Genomic DNA, 20,173 nt, shown 5'->3' on the forward strand with positions numbered 1-20,173 from the left:
ATTAATGTAAGAATATTTTTTTTAAAAACTAATAAAACAAAATGGATTAAAGTCAGCAGAAATCAGCCTCACCCTCTGATCAATACTTACGGAAAGGTCCAGCACTGCATTTATGGTGATTACATACTAATACTTGTGAGCCAAACAGCAGCAAAACAAAACCTTGCAGCCTTGCAGGTCGCTATAATTTCATTCGTATGCAGTCGGTGTGCAGAAAAAAAAAAGCAATTCACCTTTTCACTGCAAATCATGTGAACAGAACTCAAACTTAATCAAGTCCAACACACGCCTCACTTCGTCCAGGCTTCAGCGGTGTGAAGCGGTGGAGTGGCAGAGACATCATCTGTTGTGTTTCCGAGTCTGTCCTCGTATTTAATCAGTAATGCTCTTTCGAATTTGTTGTGTTTTTAGACAGTTCAGAAACAAAAAGAAAGTCAGATTTAATTTGAAAGCCCAAAAATATCTAATTGGGCTCCACGTCATTCAGAGGTGGAATGACGAAACTGTCTACGAAGATTAAATCATCACTGAATAAGAAAGGAAAAAATAGATCCTTGAGAAGTCTTAAAATAAGTCCACTTTTATGGCATAATCCTAATCCAGGAATGCTTGAAAATCTCAATCTCTTTATAATTTCTACTTAACTCTACAGTCCGTAACTTCTTAACTCGTGTTTCAGTGACGAACTTTTCCAAACTTTATTTAATCTAACGCCTGTTAGATTAAAAACGTCTAACAGAGGTTCATTTTTAGACTAAGATGCAACACGAGTAAGGTAGATATATATTTTCAAAGATAATTAGCGTTTTTTGCTACTAGAGTGATATTTAGACATTTTAAATCAGCTGGAGCTGTGATGAAAGAGGCTGGACAAACACAATAAGCTGGATTGTGGTAAAAAAAAAAACAAACAAAAAAACCATCTCTGAAGCAAAACTGCATCCTGTTGTAACAGAGTCACCTCAAGAATCGTGAGATGCGATCAACATGCAAAATCGATTCGGTGGGTAACCATAGTAACCTTTTAGGAGTGGCATAATTCATCTTTCAAAATGGGACATTTTAAACAACATGACCTGGCGACCTCCGTTAGAAAACTCAACATGGGTCATTATCGGGCTTTTCAACAGAATAACGATAAAAAACACGTGGCCTTCTCCACACACAGGATCATCTTAGCCTCTTAGAACGGAGAAATGCAGCAGTAATTGTGGAGGGTGCTGCTTTTCGTTGAGTTGGCGTAAGGAGATTTAGGTCAAACACTCTGACTATAACCTCTTTCAGTGAGAGAGAATTAGCTGCGCTGGATCTTCAGCTCTCCAGATGTTTGAAGTGACTCTTTATTGGGAAGTGTTGGTTTGATGTTGTCAGTGTTGCTCCCTCTTCTACTTCCTGCAGAAAGAGTGGAAGTGAATTTATAATGAAGCTGCATCTTTTAATTCTGCACATATCATGTTTCAGTTAATGCTGTCGTGATGTTACAGCGAGACGGAAACAAAATGAAAGGCAATTTATTTTCCAAGAGTTTTCGGTTTTTTGTCCGCGTGTTTGTCAGAGATTTCTCCTTGGCGCAACATTCCGGATGGTCCGGACTGCATCTTATTGTGATAATCTAATCCCAGATTTATCACGGCCCATAAGCTTCCACATTTGAAGCAAAGAGCATTTCACACTATATCTCCAAACAGGATTACAAAATATGCAACCATAATCCCGCAGCATTGCTCCCACTCTTAACTCATCCATCTGGCATTGCCAATGTCAGGAGCTCAACCTTCCTGAAATTCTGAATCAAATTAAATGGGCAGCCGATCATGTGCACGTCACAGTGTTTCAGCAACGTGCAAAGGTTCTTACACCCCTAGAACTTTTGGTAACATTTTATTTGACAGGGTGTGCATAAGACTGACATGACACTGTCATAAACATGTCATAACACCTGTTATGAACGTGGAGGAGTGTTTATGAATGTTTACGACTGTTGTCATGAAGTGACAATTGTAAATAATGACACTTTTACTGCAAAGTTGTTTTAAAAGTTGCATTGAAAGTCCATTAAAATCACCAACTTTGCATTATTTGGTAAATAATAACATTTTTAATGCAAAGTTGTACTAAAACTTGCATGAAAAGTGCATTAAAAGTGTCAACTTTGCACTGAAAGTTTCATTATTTATCAATAGACACTTCATGACATCAGTTATAGACATTCAGGAAGACTCCTTCATGTTCATAACAGGTGTTATGTCATTTTTATGGCAGTACTATGTCAGTCTTACGCACACCCCTTCAAATAAAGTGTTACCAAACGTTTTCACAAAATGTCCACAAACTTTAATTTGGGCCGCTTTATTTGAATTGTATGAAATAGACTAAGAGAAAAATAAAATCACATTTGCGGCTGCTTTATTAACATTGACCACCAATGTTTTCCACATGTAAAAAGCATAGCGTGCAAATGTTTTCAGTTCTCTTTACTCTCTGACAATCAAACATTAAATCCAGCAACAGCCAATTGCTATTGGAGGTCACTCTGTTGGTAAATAGAGTCGCACTGTATGTAATTTTAGCTCAATATAAATCACAGTTGTTCTGTGAAGTCCTCAGAGGTTTGTCAGAGAACATTAAAGAACAAACAACATCCTGATAAATATTAGTTGAAATGTCCACAAATTGGGCCTTAACGGAATGTGGGAGGCAGAGAAAACATTTGGAAGAAGGTGCTCTGAAAAATGGAGATTTCTGGGTCACACGCCAAATGTTTGGAGTGGCAGGAATCTAACACTGATCATCACCCTGAACGCCTCCTGGAGAAGCAAGGTGGTGGCAGCATGATGTGGTGGGGAAGCTGTTATTTTCAGCAGGGACAGGGAAGCTGGTCAAAGTGGATGGGAAGATGGATGGAGCTAAATAGGGCAGTCCTGGAAGAAAACTTGCTAGAGAAAACTTGAGAGCAGGTTTACTTTCCAACGGGGCAACAACAAAGAAGCAGGGCTACAATAAAATGATTTGGATCTAAGCACAGAGTCATGTGTTAGAATGACCCAATCAAATCAAATTCCAGACATAAATTAAGTTAAAAAAAAGTCTTTGGTACTAGTTGGACATTCCTTATCACAGAAGCTCTCCAGCTAATATCACTGAACTTCAGCTCCTCAGTAACAAGAACAATAGTCGCGTTCAGTCTTTACATGATAGAGAAATAAAACTGAAGTTCTGTAATTACAGCAAGAAATGGGTCTATGAGGTAATAACTCAAGTAGGTTGTATGAAAATGTGTGGCGTATACTTCCTACCTCAACACTACTTTGTGTTGGTCTGTCACACACTGTCCCAAGCAAATACACTTGAGCTTGGGATTGTAATTTGGTAAACTTCAAGGGCTGTGAACCCTCTTCATGCAGGGCCATGTATCCGTTCTTTCAAACCTGAATGTCTGATTGATTTTATGAAGCCATACATGTCAGAGATGAGACAATAGTGACATAACTGCTTTTCAATTAGCAGCCGTCTCTTATTGCCCCCCAGTTGTCTCAGCTGTGAATACACTGCAGAGGTTTTAATGAATGTGAACAGCAAGGACTCCCAGGTGACCCACTGGTGCTGCGGAGTGATAATGAAAAGGGAGGGTACTTTGTAGGAACTCGTCCATGCCGCTGCCTCCCCCCAATTATTCATTCATCGGAGGTGGTGTGCGACCGGAGAAGCACGCTCGATGTTTGCTCAGTCAGCCGGCTGAGCATGTTGATTCTCTGAACTCAGAGATGAGAGGGGCGCCCACATCTATAGGAGGCTCTGGGAACATCACCGTTTGGGAGGCCTACATTGACTTCGCCCTTGTGGTGACAAACAGTTTTGTTCTGCTAATCACCTCCGCTGTGGGAACAGCGGCGAACGTTTTTGTGATCCTGGCGGTGTGTCACCAAAAGTCACTGCAAACGTCTGTCAACGCGCTGGTGGTGAACCTTGCCGTCGTGGACTTTCTGCGTTGCACCGTCGACTGCCCGGTTCTGCTGCACGTGATTGTGACGCTGCACCGTGGAGGGCATGTGGACCGTCTGATCTGTGAAACGCAAACGGCCTCCTTCTCCTTCAGCTGCTGCATCCAGCTGTCGACGCTGGGCTGCATAAGCGCAGAGAGATACCAGGCGATTGCGAATCCCTTCAAAACAACTCAACGGAAACGACGGATGATGGCACTGATTCCTCTTACGTGGCTCCTGGGAGTTTCAGTGGCTGCTGTTTGTCAGGTGTTCTTGAAAGACTCACCTGTGTACGTAAGATGTAAAGAGGGCCAAAGGGGAACGTCCTCGACCTACGACACCGTTGGTCTCTACATGCTGCTCCCTCTCTGGGTGTCCTGTTTCGGGGTGATCACTGGCTTCTACGCTCGCATTTTTGCTCTACTGAGATCACACAATCGCAAGATATTTGATGAAGGCACTTCTGTTCCTTCAAAAGTCTCAAAGGAAGACAAGCACACCCCTGCGGTGGAAAATGGGCAAGACAAATGTGAGAACAAGCAGATCTTGAGTACAAGTGTTGTTGAACCAAGTCCAATTGGTAAAAACTCCCTCCTGGCCTCGGAGGGCGCCCCACACAGCGCCTCCATTACTTCTGAAAGAAAAACCGAGTTTAAAATTACAGTAGCGATGAGTCACTTGGAGAAGGAACAACTCCACCCTCTTGCAGCGCAGAACGCACTGCAGACTGTGGAGAAAATGTTAAAAACGGAGCAACGCAGTGCTGACAAAACAGAAGCAAAAACCTCAAATCAGGATACACCTGCTGACAGAGAGACACAGGAGAAGTCAAGAAGCCTTAACCGAGAAAATCAGACCGGAGAAAGCCTGAAACCTGAAAGTCCAGTCAAAGTGAACAGCCTCCTTATTGTACCATCTACTCAATCAGAGCTCCCTAAATCTACCTCTGTCTTATTAACTGGCCTGAAACAAGAAAACAACAGCACCGGAGGAGAAACACAGGCAGCACCTACGCTAGATCAAGAGCCTCCACTACCTCCTGTCCAAAGTAATGAAGCTGTAAACCTGGAGGTCCAGTTGGAGGGGGCTGTCTGCGTCATGCCTTCGAAGGCCAGCAAGGAGAGAGCGAGCAAAAGGAAGGAAACTAAAATGGCCAAACGCGCCGGGTATATCATCATAACCTTCCTTTTGTTCTGGCTGCCGCTGATCACAACCATCCTAGTGAATTTTCTTGTCCACAAAAACAGGAAAATGCAGGTGAGCTTCTTACAGACCATTCAGAAGACATTACCATGCAAAATGTTAGAGCGAAAAGCACGTTTGGATCCTTCCATCAGAAGGAATATACAGTATGTGTGCTCGAAACCCAGCAGAGCTCTCACACTAATGGTGTATCTGTTTGCATTTTTTCTCCCCAGAAGCCAGTCATTCAAGACATGGAGATCCTGTCAGTGTCTGTCTCCTGCATCACATCCCTGAGCGACCCGATAATATACGCTGCAGTGAACCCGCAGTTTCGCTCAGAGTTTTACAGGCTAAGGAGCTGGGTTAAATCCAGATTCTATAGGAAGTGAGAACATCTCTGACTTTTACACTCTGATAAAACTGGATGCACACGTTTGGATTTATGGCACCCTTTAAAGTGTGATTTAGTTCACATATGGTCAATTTACAGCGACAAACACCAAAGTGTTTCATGAGGACGTGATTGGTGATTGGCTAAATCGTGGAGTGAAAGAAGACTTAGATCATAAATGTGATTTATTTGCTAATTTCGGGAAGAAAATACAAACATGTGTACTCTAATTACTGTTCTGGAGATTATAAAAGATGCATTGGCTTGTATTTAGGGTTATTACATTAAAAGGAGGCAAAATAAAAATTCACAACAGTTTTTATCTATCTTCTGAGAATTGCTGTTTTTCTTTCTTAACTTTACAAATACACACAGCTCTGCATTGGCTTGTCACAGAAAATCTAAATAAGACACATTGATGTTTTATAGTTTGCAACTAGAGATACACCAATAAATGAGCCTGAGATCAGTTGTCAAATTTGTCCTTTCTGATAGAATTTATGTTTTTTTCCAATAAGTGGTCAAACACCAAATAGATCTTGTTTTTTTCATATTCAATAACTGCACCAAAACTAATCACAATTTTCTGTAAGCACATCAGGAACCGTTTTGAGTTTCATTGAAACCTGATGATACACTTTTGTCAAAAAAAATCTTGTCTTGAAAACAGAGAACCTTCCAAAAAAAAAAGATTTCTTACATGTTTTATATTCCTTAGAAAACAAAATCTGTCAAATGAAAGAGCAGAAGGTCAGACCTTAAAGATCAGTATCGGTCAGTAGAAACGTCCAGGTGTAATATGACAAAATGTGAAGAAGTTAGTGGTGTAAAAACAGTTTTTTAAAGGCACAGTGGTACACATCTGATGTAATACAGTGCATAGTGCCTGATTAAAAAAATAAAAAATAGTCTAAGTCCCTTTTGTAAGGGGATTTATTTCTTTTTTTTTTTACATTGAGGTTATAGGAGGTCTTTTGTTTTACAAACCTCCATGCTTTCTGCCATATTCCACCTGCTGGCTTCTCAGCGCTTGCTAAACGCTACAGAGCAGAGGCATCGCATGCTGTGAGGAGCTGCTTAGACCGACATTCAGCTCAGCAGGGCGGCGCCACAGAGCTCCGCGCCAAACAATCATTGAGGTCAGCTGGTGACTCCAGAGACCCCGCTGCCAGGACCCACCGCTGGGCCAGCAGGTCCTCACATGTTCCACAGCAGCTCCTCCTTATGATCCACTCTTTGTAAAACACACACACACACACACACCTGGAGTAAACAGGGTAGATATTAAATTATAATTTATAGCCCTCTCGTGAAAAATGAATGTTAAAATAGGAATTTCACAAATTATTGTGAAGGACAGATAAAAAACAGACACAAATATTTGTGTTAAACAACAGTAGTAAAAATATTCCAGGATCCTTCAATGTAATGAAATGAAATGTTAGCTTGATGATATTTATCTATACATGTAACTTGTTAATGTCCTGAGTTGCTCAAATGTATATTTCCACATAGATTTTATTTGAATTGCTCCAGTCCCTACTGCAGCAAAAAAGAATAAATAAATAAATATATATATATATATATATATATATATATAAACAAACAAAAAAAGATGCAGCTACTTTAGTACTTCAAGCTTCCTCCTTTCTCCTCCAAATCTAACAATTGTCATTTATGTCCACACTTCAGTTTTTGTTTCAGCAAACTTCCTGATATGTCTGCAAAAACTAAGGTCTGAGTGCATTTGTAATCTGAATTTAAATTTCTTCACCGGAAGAAAAATAGGGAACAATTCTCTAAAAACTCTAGTTCTCATTATTCTGGCATCATTTTGGACCTAAAACAAGAACATTTGTGCTTGGTTTCATTGGAATCAATGAGAAAAAAATATTGTGTCGTTTTAAATAGTGTAAATGTTTTTGTTTCAATTGTATGTGCAGCTATTATTACATCAACACCCTGATGCACACAGAAGAAAACTGCTGTAGTGACCACCACTGTTAGGGCTTAAGAAGAGTAAAAAAGAAAAAGAAAAAAAAGACATGGGTCATTTTATAGATGCTTCAGCAGATCTGCACTGTTTATTCTATCCACTGCACCAAATGCACAATGTGTGATAAATTTGTCCCCTGTCTTTACCCTTACACACGCAGTCCATGACAAGATTTGTATTTCATTAAAAGCAGACTTTAAAATCAGGACACCCGCGCCGCTCCGTTGTGCTCCAGCCCATTAATCCGGCCGTCACTGAAACAAACCTCCCAAGCAGACACACACTTTAATTAAAACATAATTCTGCAATGACAGCATGCAAATCATTAAATTCAACCAGGTAACAGACAGAAAGAGTTTTCTTCTTTTTTTTTTTTGTGCCAACAAACTGTTCAAACTAAATCTAGAACTTAGAGGAGCCAACTTCAGATGCATTTGATAAAGTCCTAACTGAGAAATATTTACAGTATGAAAAATATACAAAGCGGTGCTTTGACACAATGGAGTCAACCGAGTCGTTGTGAGGAAGTCAGTCGATGTCCTTTCCTAAGGTTTAGCAGGCCGGTGCTAGCATCTTGTCCACATCAAGGTTAGTTAAGAGTTACCGAAAACGTTCACTTATTCACTTGTGCCCTAGCTAATGTATACCCTGTATGGTTATCAATAACTGTTAACTACCGACAGGCGGCTTTCGCACTGACCCAGGATGGCAAATATGGAATCTAACACAGATTTGGTCGTTCGACCTTCACTTGCACATGTCGGGATGAGTCGTGTGATTTCATTCGTCAGGCGATGACGCCGACCGGTTTTGTGAGTCGGTTTTGTGAATATTCACAACAGCGAAGCGTTCCAGTGGGCGTACGTCTTTTCTGGATTTTACAACAGTGAACGGGGGGGAGGTAAGAAAGAGTTTCAATTGAAGAGGGCTTTAAATGGAACGGCGTGGAGAGTGAGTCCATATTCACAAAGACGGCGAGGAACACGTGTGCTTTATCGCCAAGAGGCCGTCGAGGACGACCTCGAGACTCTTCCCGCCTTCGAATCAGAGACAACAAACACATCTACGTCACATATTGAAAAATAAAGTTGTTGATTTTTTTTTTTTTTCTCTCAGTATGTTTAGGCAACGATGACGATCATTCCAAGCGCCTCCTCGCTTTGATGTGCTTAATGAAGCGAAGATCTGCTGGTTCAACATCAAACTCCGGCCCCGGGGGGCCGCGGTCCTCAAAGTTTTTTGTTTGTTTTTTTTTGTTCGTTTTTTTGTGTTTTTGTTTTCTTTTGTAACACCATGCAGAGTTTGACATCAGATGAAATCACAACTTCAACATAAGAAAAATCCCAACCGCTGTCAAGCTTATAATGCCTCTCGGTTATGGCAGGTTGATGCTCGGTGGTCCCTCTCCTCAGCATCTGGTGCTTCTCCAGACCAGTTTGGGCTGGTCAGGTGAGGCAGGTGTGACATCTACAAGGCAGATACTCGGACAATGTTGCTCTGCGAGTATGTGGTGGTGGCGGTGGAGGTGTCGTCCGACGAGGTCGCCACCGGGGCGGACAGCCGGACCATGGACGGGGAGATGTAAGCCTCGTCGCACTTCAAGGGCATCGTCTTGTCCAGCTTGGCGTTCAGGCTGGAGCGGCTGAGGAGGAAAACCGGCAGAGTCAGTTGACCTTGAGAAGCGTTAGTGCGCAGTCGATTTTTGTAGAATATTTTACAGCTGTGAGAGTCAGTTTCCACAAAGAACACAAAAGCTTTTGTGATGGAAAGTTCTAAGAAATGTGCTTTTTTCTTTTTTGCTCTCCGTTTGTGAGAGCCCATGAAAAAATACAATAAAAGAAACTATTTACTGAACCGCGTCTATGAAGCTTAAGGTTTAGTACATGCATTGCTCTAGAAAAAGTAAGCCGTCTCTATTTTATTAATGCTTTCATTTCAATGAGGCGGACTCTCCTTTCGATCTTTTAAAGTAGAACTTGATCAATATTTCTTCTGGCATTCTGGAGATATTTTAAAGTTTTTGCTTTCGCCGTTTGTTTTTGTTGTTGTTGTTTTTCCACACAGATTTTCTGTGCAGCCTTTGTAATCTGATGATGCAGTGTGAGCTTTAAAAATGAAGAAAACGGACCAACCTAAAGCCATATTATCGGCAGATGAATGGTATCGGTTTGCATTCGTTCTGTGGAAATCCAACAAAAACCCAGAGCAGCGCCTGAATGACGCATCTTGCTTACTTTGATCATCTTCTGGATGGCAAAACTATGGGAGTCTTGCTGGTGCTTAAATCGGATTTAATTTTCGTCTATGAACTTTTTTTTTTTCATATACTCTGCCTGTTAACAGATTGTGTCTCTGTGAGAAGTTGCAGATAATCAAGTGTCTCAAGATCCAATTGAAAGTTCGCTCTTAACTGTTGAACACTTTTTGTTATGTTTCAACTACAAACTGACATTTTGTGTGATTTGATCAAATCGACCAACGCAAAGCTGTGTACAATTGCTTTGTAATTAGTTTCTGCTTACTTTGACTGGGCCATTGTAAATATGCATTCATCTAAACCACTGTGTTGTGACCATGGCTGTATGTTTAGGGTTGCTGAACCCATTCTCCAGTGTTTTGCAGGTTTGATTTAGCAACAACAAAAGCCTCACATCATTTTGATGTCGCCATCTTGTAGCACTGTGGTGAAGGTTTGTTCCAGACGATATGCAATATGAGTTTTCTGCTACACGTAGCATTTCGTATGGATGCCAAAAATGTTCCGTTTCGGCCTGTCTGACCGGGGAAACTCTGACCGCACTTGACTGCACTTTATTTTATTGAGGGGCATCTTGGCAAAAAGGGCTCAGCGATTACTTTCAGTGCAACATAAAACCTGTTTAAGTCTGTGACTGTAACATTGTAGCATGTGAAAAAGGTTAAATCGGAATGACTTCTTCTCCAGAACACATGAAGCTGCCTGTTATATGAACACACAACACAGGTTCCCATGCTGCCGTCTTTATCTTTTTTTCTTTTCCCCTGTTCAGAGTCGATGTTTAGTGCATGCTGCATGAACACCGCTGTCAAAAAGTGCAGCATATCAAAAGTCATCACAGAAAACTTCATTTTTAATTCATGCTCGGTTTGACTTTGACGCCATCAACAGTTCTCAAACTGGGACAGGAAGATGTTTACCCCTGTGTTACATCATCTCTGTTAGCTCTGTAACGGTAATTGAAGGGATCAGTTGCTATAGTGTTTCTTAGTCTTTCATGACAGAGGATTTATGCAGCTTAACCAAACAGGACACTTTTCATACGTTATGTTACTTTTTCCCTTTTTATTGGTCAAAGTGAAAAGTCCAATTTGCAGCCAAATGCGTTTAAAGCGTTCCTTCGTGCATGGCCACACTGTTACAACATGCGGTAGGAAGGATGAAAAGGATGACGTGTCACTTCAGTTCCTGAAAAATGTGAAAACGTTTGTTAAGCTTTCTCATTTTACAATCTGAATTTCATCTCTCAAGCAGGAGCCTTTAGATGCGTCAGACCAGCCACTGATTTCCACTACAAAACCACCGCCTGGGGGCCAGAAGGTTCTCGCTATGCAGCACTATTTCTTGTGTGCAGGGTATCTAGGTTTCTTGGGCGATGTTACTTGTTATACATTGCAACATCTTCAGTAATTCTCTCTGTTTATAGCAGGAAATGATAATAGTAGTGTTTATTTACATATTAATGGTGCCATTCATCTTAAAAAAAGCTGAGTTCTCGTACCTCATGTTTTTTTTCCCCCACGTTTTATCTTCCAACCCCCACAAAAAAAACTTCAATCCGTTTTTATTCAGTTTTAATGTGACAAACACAAAGACTTACATATTTGTAAAGTGGAAATAAAAAGTACACATGGTTTTTAAGCAACGAAAAATTTTTAGTAGTTTACCCATCGCTGGCATTCAGCTCCCCTCAGCCGCTACTCTGTAGAAACACTTCTTACTGCAATAGCCTTTGGGGAAACGTCCTTCTAGCTTTGCACATGTAGAAAATTCTTTCTTTTCTTCTTCTTCCAAACAGCCCAAGTGTAGTCAGATTGGAATTGAAAACTTATTTGAACACAAATCTCTGTTGGATTTCGCTCTGAACTTTGTATAGGCCATTCTAACGTGTGAATTGGTTGTGAGATAAACCCCTGGTCTCTCAAACAGCTGGAGACTCCCTTTGGAAACCTACAGACAATGCTGTAATCATTATTCAAAACCAGATTAAATGTTATCCAAAAAATAATAATAATGATAATAATAGTAATTTAAAATGATGGTTTAGACATTAATTGGATTAAATACTTAATTTCTTTGGATTTCTAATCTAGTCGTTGCAGCTCTGGCTTCAAGTATGTTCCTGTTGAAACAAAAGCAAGCCCACAGCATGATATTACCACTACCATGCTTTACAGTGGAAAATTCCTCAGTATTGGTGTTGGTGTTATCCACAGTATTGGTCGTCATTTAAGGTAGCAGAGCACCTTCTTCCAAATGTTTGCAGTCTCCTCTAGACGCCTTGAAGCAATCCTTTAAGGAGTTTTCTTTTAATGAGCTGCCAAGCCTCATGGATACTTTCCAATTAACGCTCTCTTTGCCCAGCAAGGTGTCAGATTGAAAACATTTCTGTGAGATGGTCAGAAATGAGATTATTTATTTTAAAGCCTGCACCTGCTTTAAACTCCTCCATAACTTTATTCCCCGTGCTGCTTTCACTGGTTCTTCATACAGTTTGTTTATCGACGTCCTCGCAGGACCGTCTGAGCCTGTCACAGAACAGCTGCATTCATGATGAGATTAAATTACACACAGCTGGACTCCATTTACTAATTAGGCGACTTCTGAAGGCGGAGGGGTGCGGCGGATTTGCTGGAGGAGGATCACAGTAAACAGGCCGCACAAGAACGTTTTGATGTTTTAATTTGTAGAGAAATGACAAGAATTATGTGCGTTTTCTTCCACCTTTGTTCATCTATCACATAAAACTGGCTTGAAGGTGCAAAAATTGGAAAATGGTCAAGAAATGTGGACACTTTTGCAAAACCACTCGCTTCATCCTGGAGACGTGTAATGAAAATGAGGCAAAGCCTCGTTGGAGGTCATAACTTCCCACCTGTTGGACACGGGCCGCTCTCTGATCTGGATGGTGCTGAGCTCCTGGTTGTTGGTGCTCGGCAGGCTGAAGCTGCTCTTCTTCCTGTGGCGCCGCGAGCAGCAGGAGCTGAGGCCGTGCGGAGACGAGGACAACGATGAGGTGCGCGAGCCCGACTTGTTCACCACCGAGATCTCCATGCAGTTGGCCTGGAAGGTCTGCTCGTCCACAAACTCGTGATTCTGGCGGAGGGGGAGGAAACGGGGTGTTAAAATTCGGCGTTAATGGGCTGCTTTTCGACATCAGTGTTTGCAAGTGCTAAATAACGAGCAAAGATGCTTCCGAGAAAAAATCCCCGATCCGATAGATGAGGGGAAAAAATGAATTATCAAGGGAGTGGGACTGTATTGGGCCAGATGTCCGTATTAAGTGCCATCTGTGTGAACACAACTGTTATCCCCGTGACAAATGAGCAGAACTTGAAGGTCAGTGTGGAGACGTGTCGCAGCTGCCGCCAGCAGGTGGCAGGGGGACACCGTGAAGGATCGGATGGCGTCCCCTGAATCACGCCTCTGTTCTCTTACTTCTGCTCGTCTCTCTATTATCTATAATGCACATCAAGAGGCCTAATGTAAACATTTGCGCAGCCATCTGAATGCTATACGTAACCTTTATGTGGCAGGAGAATCCCCCACTGAGTCACTGCTTCGGCATGTCTCTGCTGCAGCGGCTAATGAAAAAAAACAAAAAACAAAAACTGTGCCACTGTATGTCACCAGCGTTAAAGAGGCTCTTTCATCTCTAAATTATAGATAACATAAAACAAAGCAGGCTGCTTTGTTTGGAAGAAAACAAGGTAACTGGCAGGCAGAGTCATGTTATCTTGAGCACGTTTCTAAAGAAAGAAAAAGCGCCGACACGTTTCCCAATCCCATTTCTGGCTATTTTTAACTAGCGCTGCATATAAAATAGATTCTACAGTACGAACATGGATGGAAACGTCACTTTGCTTCTATTTTTATCTTCCTGTTTTGTATCTTTGTCAGCGACTGAAAATGCAGCTCAGACCGCAGGAGTAATACAGTTTTACATGAAAGTAAACACTGTCATCAACCAGAATTTGATAAAAATGTTTTTTTTTAAAAATGTATATTTTACAGATGGAAATGTGAGAAGTCTGTTACTCTAATTGGAAAATTGGAAGGTGGAAAAGTTATTGCTCTGTACACACGTTTTAAAGCTAATAATCTCTTTAGATACAATTTCAATACCAACATGGTATAGTCAGTTAAAGTAAATTTAATCAAGATAAAGTTTATCAAGCTTTTTGTGCTCACATGCGTCACATACATCACATAAAGCTCATGGCAACTGAGCAGTCAGAACATCTGTTCTTTTTATTCCTTTTTTCCCTTCAAAGATGTTATACTGTATTCTGTCCGACTGCCAAAATCATGAGGCATACATGAGAACATCAAGCATTCACGATGCGTTTCATTAAGATATTTATTTTAAGTCTCAACAATGTTTCCTGCAGATCTGCTACGTCGTCTATGATTTGTACTGAAAATAATCACCATGAAAAGACATTTTAAAAAGTGGTATTATGCTAACGGCTAGCCTTCCTGCACATGCTCACACCATCGCCGTAACGCCAGTTTATGCCTCAGAGAGAGGAAGCGAGTTGAAGACTGAGCTAAAGTAAAATTAATTCAAGCTCATACTTATGACGGAAAACATCAAAGGAGAAATTATTTAGTAAAATAAATCAATTTATGAAAGGTAAAATTCTTGCCACCCCTTGAGCAACTTGTTCACTCCCTCGCCTGGGGAGGCGCCACACCAAGAAACAACATGAAAACCTCTGAAGAAGACACTGAGCACAACTTTCTGCTCCATGAAATGTAAACAAAAACGGAGTGGTGGCAGATTTTAGTGGTTGCAGGATTTGTTTTGTCTTTGGTAAAAGACCGCAAGCCATTTCTCATTTTCCTGATAGTGCTAGACTCACACGTTTGTTTTGGTTGTATTTACCCAGAATGCTCTGCGCTGCAGTCCGCTTCCTGTTTTTGGAGCGGTCTCTGGTCCACTTGCATCTATACATTCAAACCACATTACAGTTCACTGCAACCGAACCAAAACCTAGGCTTTTAGGTGGACCAAAGTTAAGGTTTTGGGTCCACATCAGAGTTTGATTGCGCATTCACACCTCTACAAACAAACCGGACTTTCTAGACAAATGAACCAGAGTTTGATTAAAGCAGACTAAAGATGATTAGAATATGTATGTTTTTTATTTTATGAAGTCCTGCTGCAGAAATCAATTTTTAATTGTGCATTTACCTGTATTGCCAGTGAGCACTTGTTGTGCACATTAAAACATACAGACAAGAATCCCCCGGATAATATCTTTAACTAAGAAAACGTTTCTTACCGTCGTCTTCTCCAGGCAGTGCAGCAAATGATGATGTTGGCTCTCAAACGGAGGGCTGGCCGCCTTTCCAACCAGGGCTTGTCCTGCTACCTTAGAAGCCTTGGAAAACACAAAGTTAAAACAGACAAAGACAAGAAGAAGAAGAAAAAGAAGCTGCAGTGTAGATGAGCAGGCTCAGACTATAAAATGAATAATCAGTTGCAGTGATGCGGTTTGGGGGAAAAAAAAAAAAAAAAAAAAGGCCAAGCACTGAAGTTAAAATGCTGATCTGTAGCTTGGCAGCCAATCTACTGCATTAGATGCATGGAAACTTGGGCTGACTGCAGAGATGCACAGAGAGATCGGCCGGTGACTGGAGTTGGATGATTTTCAGACAGATTAACCCAGACTGGTGACCTGGCAGGCAGAAACTCAAACACTTTTTTTTTTTTCGGAGCAGTAATATTACGTTTGGCCTAGTTGTGCTAAATAATAACTCTTTTTGGCATAGAAATTGTTACTGAGTGTAAATGACACAAAGATAGCTGTTTCTATCATAAGTCGGGTGTTTTAAACTAAGTCAGAAGGATAAAGATGTAATTTACAGAGTTTGTGCTTCCTCTGACTTGATTTTTTTTTTCTTAAAGAAAACTGAATTTTGATCCAAACAAGAGCTGGACTTCAAAATGTGTGAACGTTTTGCTTCAATGTCATTTACATGTGAAATTCTGGTTGTTTGGTGACATTGATAGTTATCACCAATTAAAAGCACCAAAGCAAACCTAGGTTTTAAAAAGTTTACGTTTCAAAAACGGCAAAAGTCTTCTATGATACAATTTCTATGGTTAAAATAGTTTTTATTCAGATGCAACAAAAGAATTAAATAGCAGCGGTGCCTCTACTCCACCAATGTCTGTGCACTGCCACGCAGCTAGCTGAAAGAGGACTAATCAAATTTTTCACACTTACTGCTGCAAAAAATATTTACAGTCCCAAAAAGTAAGCAGAAGGAACAGCAGCTTTTAGCTTGACAGCAGCAATAAAATTAGGTTTTTATTTTTCTGAGCCGTGTCATGTTTACTTTTGATATTCCATCCAAAGTCTAGTAGAAACTGTTGCTTGCAATGATAGTCATGCTAACATAAGATGCTGACAGCAATTTATACAGTTAACCCTGGAAACATTTTGCCTTTATTTTGGAAAAATAAAATCCTGTTTAACACTCGCTGCTCCCCAGCAGACACTGTGTGTTGTTGCCTCTGCTCATCATGTAATTAACTGGTGATTACTGGGGCTGCGAAGGTTGAAAAAATATTTTTAGGGTTGTTATTTAGAATAGAATAGAACAAAATTTAGAGAAATAGGCTCAAAACAATTCACACCCCTGCTAGATTTCGGGTTAAAGGATTCTTCTAATTTTATTTTTATTTATTTATTAGTGTTTTGGAGTGGGTCAGCCAGATTCCCAACTTCAATCTGATAGAGAATTTATGAAGGGAGTTAAAGATTAGAGTGACAGCATGGAGGCCTTCCAACCAGACTCATCACCAAAGACAAATCAGTAAAGTACCAACTAATTTGATTTTTATTATTTACAAGAAGAGTAGAAGTATGTTTTAGCAAGCCCTTTTTAATAAAATATAAATAAATCAGATAACTTTTGTTTATAAGATTGATGCAGAAATTTTTGTTTCGTTGCATTTTCAACGACACGATGGATTCAAGTTGGCTGAATGAAATAATTAGAAAATTAAACTAACAGAAAGCAGTCCGCTAAAGTTGGTGTCAACAGTTCAAAACATTACAAAACCTCCCAAAATTGACCAAAAATCTCAGATCGTTGCATCTCTAGTTGAAATGTGGGATTGTTTGTTTGTTTTCGTACAAAATGGACGATGATAGTCGAATTCAAGCTAAGCTCATTTCAGAGCAACAGCAGTGGCGCACCTCGACACAGATCAAACACATTGTTCCAAACAAAGCACAAATTTCAAACTAAAACACCACCACACACTGATAAAAAACACACACACACACATAGTTGATGAAGCTCTGCGCGGCTCTGGGATGGACGGCATGTTGCATTAGTCTACAACCTGGATGCTCAAGAAATCACACACACAGATCAAACACAGAGTTTAGAGGAGATGCAGGCTGAGCACACAGCTTCCAAGGCCCGACGCGCTCTTCGACAAGGCCCCCTTTTTTGGGTTCCCTCCTTCCCCTCCAAACCCTGTTGGACAAACATGCAGAGCTTGATTATGAGTCAGTGTGGCTGCGTTCCACCGGAAGGAAAGAGTCCCCCGCCCTCAAAGCCCCCCCATTCAAACCCTCTTGCTGTATGGGACAGAGAGATAGCGTTCATGTCAATGCTGCAGCCGAAAGGTTTGATGCAAGAGAGAGGACGATCACACTGAAGCACTGGAATGACATCGGCCCCTATGTCCCTGCATGAGAAACCCCTACCCGCCCTCCCAAACCTCCACGTTGCGTGTGCGTTTGGTGGCATGCCCCTCCCTCCCTCCCACTCCGGCCCAGCCCAAAGTCCCTCCTCGAGCAAAAAGCGACATGCAAGCGTCAGCGAGGACCCAGGTCGGTCAGCCCCCATGCTGCTGCTTGGCGCCGTTACCTCCTCCAGCGCGTCGATCAGGAGCCCGTTTTGTTTGTAGCGCATATAGGCGTTAGTGCCCCGAATCTTGGCAGCACGGATTCTAGCGAGGCGAGTTTTCTGTTTGAACAAACAGAACCTCTGTTTTAGCCCCTGACGGTCTGTCTGTCTGTCTGTCACACTAATTGGGTCTGTCTCTGCCTGACAGCAACAGAACTGGGCAGGGAGAAGTTCTGCTTAAATCTGCTATTAGGAAAACTCTGCCCTGACAAACACTTTAAGTGGAAAAAGAAAAAAGAATAGTATAATTTTTTTATTTTTTATTTTTAAAGCTGCTGACATGATAATCTGTAGATATATGATTTGTTTAGGCTTCGTCATTCCCTTCTGTTATTTCTGACTCCCATTGAAATACACTCAAGCAAGTTGAGACCGTCCCGATGCGAACATCCACACAAGCACAATAAAAGATTAATATTCTGGAAGATAGTGTTTGCCCTGTCATTCTGTTACAGGCGGATAAGACAGGGACAGAGGAAAAATGGCAGAGAGAAGCAAAACAAACACTATAAAAAGAAGGGAAGAGGAAGGAGAGAGGTTGGGGGCTGGGGGTGGGTCAGTACCCTCTGGGCTCGTCGTTTCTCCGCCCGCTGGCTTTGGTGGTAAATACGGCTGAAGTTTGACACTATCACAGGGACAGGCAGGGCGATGACCAGCACCCCACTCAGAGAACATATGGACCCAAACACCTTCCCCACAATCGTCTTTGGCACCATGTCACCGTACCTGAAAGACAGAAAAAAACACACATCGCTGTAAACAGACACACAGGAGAAAGACTATATATCTATATTATTAGATTATCCTGCTACGCCATGTTCCAAATTATTATGCAAGTGATATTTCGTCAGATTTTCTTAAATGGTCAATGCAAAGGATGGTCAGTATAATTTTCAAGTCATGAACTATTACAGTATAAATCAAATTTTACTGAACAAAGCTCCCCATGAGAACAGTAATTATTTCAAAAATAAAAAACTCAAAATGCACTGTTCCAAATTATTATGCACAGCAGATTTTCTAAACATTTTATGGATTATAAAGAACTGCAAACGGTCATTCTTTGAATGTGCAGCATTAAATGGTCACATGTACTAAAATCAAAAGCTATTTCAATCAAAAACATCTTAACAGACCGAGTTACATGTAAACATAGAACCTTCTTTGATATCACAGCACAATTATTGCTTCCATTGAACTTGTGAGTTTGTGGAAAGTTTCTACTTGAATTTCTTAGCAGGATGTCAGAAAACCTTCCCAGAGCTGTTGTTTTGATATGAACTGCATTCAGATCTTCTGCTTGAGGAAACTCCAAAGGTTCTCAATAGGGTTGAGGTCAGAGGTCAGAGGAGGATGGTGACCACACCATGAGTTTCTCCTCTTTTATACCCATAGCAGCCAATGACACAGTGGTATTCCTTGCAGCATGAGATGGTGCATTGTCATGCATGAAGATGATTTTGCTACTGAAGGTACAGCTCTTCTATAAGAACCATGAAAGAAAGTGATCAGTCAGAAAGTCCATATACTTTGCTGAGGTCATTTTCACACCTTCAGAGACTCTGAAGGATTCGACCAATGATTCTCTCCCCATGATTTTGGCCCAAAGCATGACTCCACCACCTCCTTGCTGACGTCACAGCCGTGTTGGGACGTGGTGGCCATCCACCACCAGTCCACTACTGCGTCCATCTGGACCATCCAGGGTTGCACAGCAGTCATCAGTGAACAAGTCTGTTTGAAAATTAATCTTCATGTACGGCTGGGCCCACTGCCACCGTTTCTGCTTGTGAGCTCTGGTTAGGGGCCCAATAGTAGGTTGATGCACCGGAAGCCTCTGGAGGATCCTCCACCTTGAGGTTTCAGAGGCTCCAGCACCTTCAAATAACTGTTTGCTGCTTTGGAAGGACATTTTAACAGCTGCTCTCTTAATCCGATGAATTTGTCTAACAGAAACCTTCCTCATTATGCCTTTATCTGTACAAACCCATCTTTGTTCTGAATCAGCCACAAATCTCTACACAGTACAGTAACGCTTCAGTTTTCATTAAATATCTAATGTTTTCATACCTTGTCATATGACACTACACTATCTGATGATTTTTGTCAGCAGAAAGATTCTTTCTCTTTCCCATATTGCTTGAAACCTGTGGCCTGCTTAATAATGTGGAACATCCTTCTTAAGTAGATTTTCTTTAATTGAGCTCACCAGACAAACTAATCAACCAGCTCTCTGAAATTAATTATAGTGATTCAAAGAGCCCTGACACACAATACCATCTATAAATTTAATAGCACAACAAAAGAATTATCTTTATGACACTTAAATCAAATTTGCATAATAATTTGGAACACGGTGTAAACCTATTTATAGATTCTTGCAAAAGAACTCATGCCTTATGATAATTTTAAACACAGTTGCTTGA

At 41.1% G+C, this 20,173-nt stretch overlaps 2 protein-coding genes across 4 annotated transcripts in view; one reads left to right on the forward strand and one right to left on the reverse strand.

The window, feature by feature from the left end:
• The first annotated feature begins 3,082 nt into the window (after positions 1-3,082).
• On the forward strand, positions 3,083-7,139 carry LOC114133607 (dopamine D2-like receptor). The gene is made up of 2 exons (XM_027999651.1): positions 3,083-5,240; positions 5,402-7,139. Exons 1-2 carry the CDS (start codon positions 3,651-3,653, stop codon positions 5,555-5,557), a joined length of 1,746 nt encoding a protein of 581 aa, XP_027855452.1. The 5' UTR covers positions 3,083-3,650; the 3' UTR covers positions 5,558-7,139.
• A 485-nt stretch (positions 7,140-7,624) lies between these two features.
• Positions 7,625-20,173, reverse strand: part of LOC114133590 (potassium voltage-gated channel subfamily D member 2-like) — a 74,936-nt gene continuing 62,387 nt past the window's right edge. For 2 of the 3 annotated variants that reach the window (XM_027999624.1, XM_027999634.1), the window contains 5 exons: positions 18,311-18,473; positions 17,709-17,807; positions 15,101-15,199; positions 12,688-12,908; positions 7,625-9,197 (listed from right to left, as the gene is read on the reverse strand). In XM_027999624.1, the coding sequence (XP_027855425.1) occupies positions 9,023-9,197; positions 12,688-12,908; positions 15,101-15,199; positions 17,709-17,807; positions 18,311-18,473 (757 nt within the window). In that variant the 3' untranslated portion in view covers positions 7,625-9,022. The remainder of the gene's footprint in view (positions 9,198-12,687; positions 12,909-15,100; positions 15,200-17,708; positions 17,808-18,310; positions 18,474-20,173) is intronic. The other variant, XM_027999640.1, reaches the window with a different exon arrangement.

Source organism: Xiphophorus couchianus, chromosome 2 (assembly GCF_001444195.1).
Source record: "Xiphophorus couchianus chromosome 2, X_couchianus-1.0, whole genome shotgun sequence".
In the NCBI taxonomy this organism is placed as follows: domain Eukaryota; kingdom Metazoa; phylum Chordata; class Actinopteri; order Cyprinodontiformes; family Poeciliidae; genus Xiphophorus; species Xiphophorus couchianus.